The 11,548-nt window shown below is 33.9% G+C and overlaps 1 protein-coding gene across 1 annotated transcript; it reads right to left on the reverse strand.

Annotated features, from left to right (window-relative positions):
- Positions 1–675: 675 nt before the first annotated feature.
- On the reverse strand, positions 676–11,545 carry LOC137387717 (EF-hand calcium-binding domain-containing protein 6-like). Its single transcript, XM_068074216.1, has 7 exons — positions 11,526–11,545; positions 10,436–10,657; positions 8,634–8,877; positions 7,476–7,645; positions 4,258–4,429; positions 2,662–2,790; positions 676–1,624 (listed from the first exon to the last, which is right to left on the reverse strand). The coding sequence occupies exons 1-7, from the start codon at positions 11,543–11,545 to the stop codon at positions 1,421–1,423; spliced, it is 1,161 nt and encodes a 386-aa protein (XP_067930317.1). The 3' UTR covers positions 676–1,420.
- Between the last annotated feature and the right edge of the window lie 3 nt (positions 11,546–11,548).

The raw sequence follows: 11,548 nt of genomic DNA on the forward strand, positions 1-11,548 counted from the left end.
TTTGGATTAACTAGCTTATGATTGATTGCATTATCACTGATGGTTGAACACATACTATCAAAAGTCTGATAGCCAAAGCTTTTTCTGTATGGGTGTTACATCATCCAGTGAGTTGAGCCCTGAGCCGAAATAAGATGATAGATGCCTTGAAAGGTTTCGATGCTCTAAACTGTCAACGTTTTCTCATTTTGATCCGGGTGTTTTACAAGTCTTGAACGTTTCTCTGGTAATCTGTACAATTCATTCAGAAAAAAACACACAATCATTAGAAATTTGTTGCAAGAAAATAGTTGTTTGAGCTTTTTTAACGATGACTACTACATCTAACGAAATATGTATCCATTTGTAAACAATAAACATTGTGTTGTTTAAGAAAAAATAGATCGCACTACAGACTGACAAAGGTAAGAGTTAGCTAAAATTGTTATTTTCCATAGAAATGGTTGATGTGTCGACTTCTTTAATGTTATGGTATATTTGGATACGCCATAATATGCCACAATGTCAAGTTATGGATATTTGGATGTATGTATTAGCCTATGATGGCCTATTATAGCAATGTGTACAAAAAATAAGCACTATCTGCACCATGAACAAATAAGAAGCTGCCCACTAGCATCGTTGAGTAAGCTGTCAAAATGATTAAGATAACAATGAGATAACGTCTGAGTGGAGTCTAACAATCAAAACACTAACATGTTGGTTGAAAGAGTGAGCAGAAACATACAAAGTAGCCATGAGAGTAGAGAGCATCAACGGTAATTTAAATAAGTATAGTACAAAGCTATGAAGGAATTGATTCTATTTATTACATCAAAAACATTGTTTCATCGAAAACAAAATGCTATGAGTTAAAACAAATTTTAACAAAAATGCGTGTAAGCAATCTTTGCCACTCGCAATATATTTTGTTCAAGTTATTCTTAGTAGCTAAGTGCAGCTGAAGAACCTTTATTACAGAATTTCGTATCCTTGTTTTAAGCCAGTTAAAAGCAAGAACAAGTTTTAGTGAAGTGCATATGGCAAGAGTATTTGTCTCATTTGGTCTCAATAAGTTCACCTTCACATCGGGCAGAAAAATAAATGTAAAAAAGTAATTTTTCACTGTGTTCACTAACAAGGATCAGAAAAAGGTAGTGAAGGCATTGCGTCAAAAACCTGTTGGATGTAAGCGAAATTTATGAGTACATAGCAAAAACGTATAGCCGCATTTAAACTATTTTCCTACTTTTTGCCAAGAGTCGAGCATAATGCATTGTAGTGCATACTCTTCATTAGGATTAGTGTGACATGTTAGAGAATGCAGTGGCAAAGTCGATTTTAGGTAACGTCATGTCACGAATTGGAACAGCCTAGTAAAAAAGGACATTCTTGAAGTGTTCTGTGACGACTCTCAATTTGTAGTGCCATCTCCTGGATCTCAAGCAACAGACTGTCTGCTGCCAGCAGCTCTAGACTCTAGCAGAACTGAGCCCTTTCCTGACTGTCTGCTTAGAGGTAGGAGCCCTCGGCTAGAACATCGAGATGATCTTTGACTAATTGGTCTAAATAACTCGCCAAGAAACTTGTTGTAGTCAAGCCGCCCCGTAAGATCTTGGTCCAACTGAGACATGACATGGTAGACCTACAAATGATTCAGTTGTATTAGAGTGTTTACCTTTAGCCAAATCATGATGTAGACACAAATGTTTTACCATGACATAAAGAAAACTGCAGTCAGGTACCAACTGGGAAAAATAGCAAGAAAAGTTGGAAGTAGAGAAATATAAGATGTATGCTATAGAGGCCTAAAGACTATAAACGTTGAGGTGAGACATACAGAAACTTAAGTAGATAAGCAATTAAGTATGACATGGAGAGACTAGAGTATATAAACAGTTATGTATGACATGGAGAGACTAGAGTATATAAACAGTTATGTATGACATAGAGAGACTAGAGTATATAAACAGTGAAGGTATGATACAGAGAGACTAGAATATATAAACAGTTAAGGTATGACACAGAGACTAGAGTATATAAACAGTTAAGGTATGACACAGAAACTAGAGTATATAAACAGTTAAGGTATGACACAGAGACTAGAGTATATAAACAGTTAAGGTATGATACAGAGAGACTAGAGTATATAAACAGTTAAGGTATGACACAGAGACTAGAGTATATAAACAGTTAAGGTATGACACAGAGACTAGAGTATATAAACAGTTAAGGTATGACACAGAGACTAGAGTATATAAACAGTTAAGGTATGACACAGAGACTAGATTATATAAACAGTGAAGGTATGACATAGAGAGACTAGAGTATATAAACAGTTAAGGTATGATACAGAGAGACTAGAGTATATAAACAGTTAAGGTATGACATAGAGAGACTAGCGTATATAAACAGTCAAGGTATGACATAGAGACTAAAGTATATAAACAATTAAGGACTTACATGAAGATATCTGGCACATATAAGCTTTTGGTATGCTAAGTTAAAGTATCTAAAGTTCTGAGTCATTACAAGTAATGTCTTTACAGAAAGAAGTAATGAACTTTAGTGATGCAATGCCTGGTTTAGTCTCAATTTCATAGCTATCTTATGATTATTTTGAATGCAACCCAAATAAACTACGATAAAGTAAGACGGCTGAAGCAGATAAATGTATGCTACCTCGTCTTCATCTAGTACAATATTAGCAAGCTGAAGAACGCCTCTGAACTGGGGAAGAGGCAAGTATCCACTTCCTTTCTTGTCCATCTTTTGAAAAGCACGTCGCAAATTCTTCCAGTTTCCTGAAAGCTATATATTAGAGACATAATATTAAGAGAAATATCAAATCAAACGTTTCAACAGAAAACAGTTACAACATATGGTGCTAAGAAAATGATCAATTACATGAAGATATCAAGACAGCATTTTAAAAGTCAGCGTTTCTAATTAGAAACTGCAAATAGATTATACTTTCTACACCAGGAATGGACAAATGATTTGGCCATAATCCACTACAGCCAAATCTGACACATTAAAGATTCACAGCGAGCTGAAGATGTGCGTTTTCATTTTTTACCATATAAAAACAGTTATTTGTGTACATCTTAAAACAAGGCGTCAAATACAATTACAAAAAACTTTATATACATAATTTGGCTAAAAATCAGTGAATGAATGTGCTGTAATGAATATGTCTGATATCAGTAAAAAAAAATGATGAATGGGCTTTGACTTTGAAATACTATCAAAACATGGTTTCTTGCTACGTACAACAACTCTTAAAGTTTATGAAGAGAAGTATTTGGAAGTCGTGTTCTACGATTTTTTCACAAAATTCATTGCTGAATACAATGATTCACATAGGTAAGTGGAGACAAAGCAAATAAGTAGTCTTCCAGATAAACTAGTAGTTATTGGGTACTTTTCCAAGCTCACAGATGATGACAAAAAAATGACCAGAAAAATTTACAAAAAATCTTTTAATTAAAATTTAGATTAAACACTTCAAAACTTTTTTTTGACAGCCAACTTGAAAGATCCACATAAAGGCTAGAAAGATCTGGATCCAGATCTGCCATTTGGCCATATCTGCTCTACACCCTCAATGTAGTATTTTTGACAGTGAAGCCTAACCGTGTAGGGCACAAGCAAGCCCCCTGATACTAGACCATATTGACTACTTTCAATTGACTGTGAAAGAACTTAGAATATTACAATTCCTTTTGAACGGAATATCATATTGATGCTCATAGCTTATAGGACTCTAAATCTCAAGAGCTAATAACCTAATAAACTTGAAACTAGCAATTTATGCTGACAGGATACGCAGCACAAAGCAACCAAAGTTTTGCCATCCTAGGTAAACTGAAAGTATGAAAGTGCAAAAAGAGCTAGTGTCCTGTCGACAACCGATTTTCATTTCTTGATCGGTTTGAAATTTTGTAACAATTTGATGTTTTCTCAAGAAATAACAGTCTAACCAACTTGAAACCTTAAAATAATACTGGAAACTTATACCGTGCAATGCCAATAAAATTTCAAATTAATCGATAAACTGAAGGTTTGTGGAAACAAAGCGAAAATACCAGTCCGAGTTTACGAGGCCGTAGGATTTGATGGAAAACATATTCCTGAATTATCTCGGGCAGTGCATTATTTCCTCAGTGTTAAAATATGCAAGAAACTAAGAAGTTATTATTTGCGAATAAAGACCAGCACAATGCACCTTTATGGCATTTAGCTTTTTCAAAACTTCATAAACGCTATTCAGATTACCTTGTTTCGTAGACTTGCAGAAATCCCTATTAGCCCATTCTGTGGGTTCTCAACTACATCAGATATGCCAAATGGTGTTCTGGGATGGGTGAGAAGACTGAACATGTCATTTCCTGTACGCCAGACTTCCTTTTCACGTCCGAACTCGCCCAAGAAGCTGACATAGTTTACCCTTTTAGATATATATATATATACAACTTTTATTATTTGGGTCATGTCAAAATTTCTCAAATCAAAATTTCCTAGCTAGCACATACAATGCATTACAATGTAGCACATTTTACATGAGCTACACAAACGCTATCTAGCAAAACTTTCACTTTTTGCTTAGGATATAACACAACATTCTACAAATAAGCTGTAATACAAAACGTTCTAGTTAATCTATAACAAATAACTGTCTAGTTATACCATAACAAATTACTGTTTAGTTAGACCATAACAACTTATTGTTTAGTTGGATCAAAATAACGTACTGCCTAGTTAGACCAAAACAACTTACTGTCTAGTTAATTCGTAACAACTTACTGTCTAGTTAAATCGTAACAACTTACTGTGTAGATAGACCATAACAACTTACTCTCTAGTTAGACCATAATAATTTACTGTCCAGTTAGACCATAACAGCTTACTGTCTAGTTAGACCATAACTACTGACTGTCTAGTTAGACCGTAACAACTTACTGTCTAATTAAATCATAACAACTTACTGTCTAGTTAGACCATAACCACTTCCTGTTTAGTTAGACCATAACAACTTCCTGGTTAGTTAGACCATAGCAACTTACTGTCTAGTTAGACCATAACAACATAGTGTCTAGCTAAACCGTAACCACTTCCTGTTTAGTTAGACCATAACAACTTCCTGGTTAGTTAGACCATAGCAACTTACTGTCTAGTTAGGCCATAACAACATAGTGTCTAGCTAAACCGTAACAACTTACTGTTTAGTTAGACCATAACAACTTACTGTGTAGATAGACCATAACAACTTACTCTCTAGTTAGACCATAATAACTTACTGTCCAGTGAGACCATAACAGCTTACTGTCTAGTTAGACCATAACAACTGACTGTCTAGTTAGACCATAACAACTTGCTGTCTAGTTAGACCATAACAACTTGCTGTCTAGTTAGACCATAACAACTTGCTGTCTAGTTAGACCATAACAACTTGCTGTCTAGTTAGACCATAACAACTTACTGTTTAGTCAGAACATAATAACTTTCTGTCCAGTGAGACCATAACAGCTTACTGTCTAGTTAGACCATAACAACTGACTGTCTAGTTAGACCATAACAACTTACTGTGTAGATAGACCATAACAACTTACTCTCTAGTTAGACCATAATAATTTACTGTCCAGTTAGACCATAACAGCTTACTGTCTAGTTAGACCATAACAACTTGCTGTCTAGTTAGACCATAACAACTTGCTGTCTAGTTAGACCATAACAACTTGCTGTCTAGTTAGACCATAACAACTTGCTGTCTAGTTAGACCATAACAACTTGCTGTCTAGTTAGACCATAACAACTTGCTGTCTAGTTAGACCATAACAACTTGCTGTCTAGTTATACCGTAACAACTTGCTGTCTAGTTAGACCATAACAACTTACTGTTTAGTCAGACCATAATAACTTACTGTTTAATTAGCCTACAAGTAGTTATTGACTGATTGCGCTACAATAAAAGATTTCACTTAGCCTTACAACAACACTTATTACATAACTAGGCTATATTAGAATGCATTTATTGTTTATGTTTATATCTCTAACCCTACATATACCAGAAGTAGAGAAAAGTAGAGCGAAACTACAAAACCAAGTTTACTCGGGCGTATGATCAGGTTGGAAAACATTTCCCTAAAACCTCATCTAGGCAGTGATATAATATATAGCGATTTATAACATTTAATATATAAAATACTAGCCGAATGCTCTGCATTGTGCAAGTGTTAAGAACAGCTTTTAAAGCGTGGCAGATAATTTAGTTGCATGCTACTTGCCATTAGCCTGGCACATTGCCAATGGCTAATTTGAGTAAGCTGGCATGTATATCGCTAAACTTACTAATAAGAGCCTGAAAACAAGCTTTACTGATGTTGCGTAATGCAGAGAACTATGCGTATTTTAGCCCTTTCACTGCCGTAGACGCATAAATGCGTTTTCGTGAGACGACTGCCGTAGACACTTTATTGCGACTTTTCCAGCAATTGCGTAGTTGCCTAATTTTATTATTCGTTGACAGCATAACACACGGTCTTTAAGACTTTTATGAAATTGACAGTGTTGTCCGAAGATTTGTCTATGAAATTACCCTAAAATAGCGAGGCAATTTTAAACTTTTGTTTGAGAATTTCTAATTCAATAATGAACATTTTTTGTGTGAGCTCGTGAATTACCGCATGCGAGTCAGAAAACAGGTAATTAGTTATGCTGATGACATTATAGCCAATTCAGATTCAGATTTTCATGATTATACTGATAATTAAAGCAGCAGCACCGCCTCTGATAGTGGTGAAAGTAATAATTTTGTAAAAGTAAGGAACATTATGGAGGATCGTTTTAGCTTTGCATCGATCGTAGCTTCACACAACTTTATCATCGCACAAAGTATAAATCCATTGAATTTTTGCATAGCAATGTTGGTTAAAATGTTGGCAAATTAAAATATGTAACAAAAATGTTCTAGATAAAGATTGAAATTGGAAAAAAATACTGTTTACATATCATGAAGCAATATCGGCAATTTTCGGTAAAATGGCTGGCACTTAGCAGATACCCAAATTTGTACATGCTTTGCAGTGAAAGGGTTAACCCAGATAACGACGCATATTGCTCAATGAATCCATTGCATCTTGCGTAGCTTAACTGGTTAGGTTATCTGGTGAAAGCAAGGTTCTGAGATCAAATCTTTTGCAATACAGATTTGTCATTGCTAGATGCTAATGGCTATAGCTCGACAGACCGAACGACAGACTTTAAGAATATAGATTGCATACACTGTATAAAATTTAATACCTAATAAATATAATATGCTATGGAACATCTAACATATAATACATTAAATGTAACTTATAATATGCCTAAAAACATATTTTTTTCTATAGAGAAAGTCTTTCTTTGTCAGAAATAACTTTACTCCTATCGAATTATTAAAATACAGAGAACTATTAGCAGTGAACACATAATGTATAAAATGGCCGCATACTTACCGATGGTCACTAGCTGCATGCTTCTGCATAATATTCTCAAGGTCGTGTGATGTCACATGCACACATATCTCGCTCACAACATCTTCAAACTCTTTGTCTGATATGCAGCCAGTCTGGTGTGGATCTAAGGCTACAAAGCACCGCCTCAGCTCCTCCCACCTGTATTCCACCTGCAAATGTCGGTAGACATTGTCAGGCACTGCTGTTAATTTGTGATGCTTGCAATTTTTTATTCGAAAACAATCACACAATTGAACATTTTATCAGCAGCCTTTGATATTCAACATAGTTTGATACAATCTACTGATTAAAATTATAAAAATTTTCAAAATAATTTTTCTAAAGTTAAAACATTTTCGCTTGTGCATTTTTTTAGCTAGGACAAAAGCTGTTCATATTTTTTAGAATTACTATAAAATTTTGAAACTTTTGTAATAAAGCTGCATGAAAATTTAGCAACCCTCCTTCTTAACAAGGTTTTGATTTATAATTAATAAATTAGCATGATCGTAAAAAAACATGGGCCGTTAAAAATTCTTTGGAAGTCTTAGAAAAAGCCAGAAGAAAAATGTAAACAATGCTGGTGAAAAATGCGGTTACAATCACGGGAATTGAAGCGAAACCTACATTACCCATTAGAAAACCTAAGAAGTTGCGGTTATACCATTTTAATGCAGTTTTTTTTCTGAAGTTGTGCTGTACATTGCAAGCTTTACTATAAGGATGTCACAAGAAGCAAAATCCTTTTTTTGTTACTTTTAAAAAGCTTATAGAAAAAAGATTCAGGTGTTAAAGTTTAAAACATGTGCAAGTAATATGAAAAGTAAAGCTGTAAATAATCTGAATTGAAAGATAAAAAATTAGAAAATGTGTTTTATTGGATTAGGATCTGTTATTACTAGTTTCGACACTTTTTACATATTATTTTTGCTTGTTTATTTATCAAAAAATGTAAAGATATAGCAATAGCAACTGATGATCATTTCAAACAAAAAAGTCTAGTTAAATAACCATTAAAAGAACAAGAATGGCAGGTTCTGAGTCTAGTTTGGGAAATATCATAAATAACAACGAAGATCAGCTAATAAAGTAGCCTGCAACGAATAATGGAATCAACAGGATAGTTTTATATTGTAGTTTAAACTCTAAACATATTACCGTGTGTCGAGAGCTCTCTATTTGAATCTCTTTGTCGCTGTTGAATTTCTTGGACCTAAGGCTATAGTCTTTATCTCCTTGTTTAGGAGGACTTTTGTGTGAGTTAGTGAACGTGTGAGTCTGGCCTGTGAAGCCAAACTGAGATATGAATTGCATCCAGGTTATGGTGTTGTCTTTGTTAGTCAGCAGTGTCCCCCACAAATCTCTGATTTCCCCTCTCGTGATTGGAGGATATATATCAAATCTAAACCAATAGGGATGTATGAGGTGAAGATGGTGACATTAACTTCAAGATCATAGCGCATAAATAGATCAAATTATATTTAAAATACTAGTCAATGGAAAGCTACGGTAGCTAACATGAGTTTAATATTTTAGTTCATTTAAAACTAAAGAGAAAAAGTGTGGCAGCTGTTGAATAACAACTAAACATTACTAGAGCCTTTGGAAAAATACTGCAAAGATTGGGTTTGTTATAAATTTGGGGTTGGCAAAAGTGGACTGAAAACAGCGGCCAAAAAAAGAATAGCAGCCATCATCTCATACAAACTTGTTATTAGAAAAAGCATTTGTAGTGTATCAGGGTCATAAATATGCGACCTGAATCATACTGTCAACAATTGCAATAATTTAGCAATATGTTTGTTTCTTTGTGCTGTTGTCTTTGCACCTGAAATCATCACTATGGCGACTTGTATACACATATATATTGTTTGTAATGTAAAAATAAAACAGTTTCGAAGTAGCCAGCCACCAGAAGTCTTGATACACTAAAGCATTGTGTTTATTTTTGGTAAAGAAACAAGATAGTTTCTAATATTTTATTTGTCGAATACAGTATTACCTTGAGATACAAATGAGTTGAAATATACACATATGAAAAATTGAAGGTACGAAGAAAATGCTGAGTAAATTTTTGCCTTTCGATAGGAGATAGATTTGAGATACAAACATATGAGACGGTTCCCGATGCAGTTGTAACATAACATAATAGTTTATGTTATGTAATTTGACAAAAGCGCAACATACCGAACGTTACACTGTTTTTCTCTGCTGTGTGCTGCCGTCTGTGGTGAAGGTAAAACCTCTGTACAGTACTGTACATTATGCATGTGAAGCCTTGTTTTATTGTAGATCATAACCACTAAATCGGTATTCGTTACTTTGTGAGTGTAGGTGAATTAAAACAATTAATAACATGGTTTCCATGTAAAGATGTTAAGATCCTTTTTTAAGAATTTTTCAACGAGTAGCAACTGATTAATTTGTATTTAGTTATTTTAAATAAGAATAATTGATTTGAGATCTGAATGAATTAACATACGAGCTGACTCAGCATGTAATAAGCTTGTATGTCGAGGTACATATTACTGTATTTACTTGCAAATGATAAACGCTCTGTTATTGTTTTGGACTTAAGAATGAATGGACTCGCATTACCTATTGAGACTAAGTTCATAAAAGCACTGCAAGGAAGACAGTTACCCAGCCACAAATGTATTATTATATTTTCACAAAGCTATAACGGCTGACCAACTAATAGCACCTGACAAATCATAAATCTTACAAACAAACTAACTGGAAGTTTAGCTTTATAGGAGTTCATATGCATTTGTCATTCATCTCACTCAAGATAATTTATGATTAATAATTTTAATTGATTAATGATCAGTTGAAATAATTATTCATTGATTAATTGAAACTTGGCAAAAGCATTATAAATTTAAACACAACTCACGCCTTTTCATTTAGCGAGTATTTTTTTCTTTATTTTTTCATAAAAAATAATTTGTAATACTCACTGTCTGAGAAGGTTGTAAAGAGTTTCCTGGGATAGTTTTTGGGAGTTGTATTCTTCTGTATCAGAGTACTTCTGTTCCACCGCAGTGAATTGTCTTGTAAGAAGGTTTCTGATCATCTCGGCTACTTCAGAGACGTTTCGTCGCATGCCTTCTTCCAAATCTATACCTCCGGCTATCCCTGGCCTTGGTATAGAGCCACTTACTAAACTTTGGGTCTCTCCTCTACATAAATACACATACAATATTATTACCAACAATATTATAAATACTTACGTTATTGTATGATTTGTTCCTAATTTTAACAATATTTATCGTTTCAATATAATTTATTATTACTATTAGTCAGGTGTAAGAATAAAGCCCAGAGAACATCTACAGTATATGTACAAGGAATGTAAAACTTTAGAAAGCGAATGATTGGCATGGATGGCTATGCGGAATGTCCTAGGTTCAAACCCCGTACAAAGCAATCTTTTTCTCCAACCTCTAGGCATGGCTTCAAACAGACGAATGAACCCGGCTTTTATTACTGTAAAGTTATTATTATAAGAGTATTAAAATTATTGTAAAGTTAATGTTCTTAGCTGGTTACGTACTATTGGTTAGTTTTAAAGGGTAAATTTTCTAAAAACAAGCAAAGACTATGAAGCAGAAAATATTTGCGCAGATTTAATTTGCTCCAAGTGGTTTTTCATGTGAATCTTTTAAAATCCGTAACACGAATATCAACCTTTCAGAAGAGGAGAAAATAAGAAAAATGGCAGCCTAAAATATATACAATGCTTTAAGTTGATGTCGCCCAACCAGTTTGTTTATAACAAAAACTTTTATAAAACATCATTTTAAAACAATATTTGGTCTAGGTTAAGAAACAAAAGGCATTCAACAAGAGCTATGGTCACTTTTCTATACACCTTACAATTTAGTGAAAATGTATAATTTTATGAATATTTGTATAAATTTATAGGTATAAATTGCTGTATAAATAAAATGGGTAAGGCAATCGCCTGGCAATGGCGTTTGATCAATTTAATTTTCTCCTTTTTGAAGAAATTAAAATTTAAAATTTAGATGACAAACAGTTCCATACCTCGTGTCGAACTGCGCCATAAA

Source organism: Watersipora subatra, chromosome 2 (genome assembly GCF_963576615.1).
Source record: "Watersipora subatra chromosome 2, tzWatSuba1.1, whole genome shotgun sequence".
NCBI lineage: Eukaryota > Metazoa > Bryozoa > Gymnolaemata > Cheilostomatida > Watersiporidae > Watersipora > Watersipora subatra.

Coding starts and splice junctions, on each gene's coding strand:
- LOC137387717 (XM_068074216.1), bottom strand. CDS start 11,545: ATGGCGCAGTTCGACACGAG. Junction 4,430..7,475: donor CATGCAGCTAGTGACCATCG/GTAAGTATGCGG, acceptor TATATCTAAAAG/GGTAAACTATGTCAGCTTCT. Junction 1,625..2,661: donor TTGTACTAGATGAAGACGAG/GTAGCATACATT, acceptor AATCATTTGTAG/GTCTACCATGTCATGTCTCA.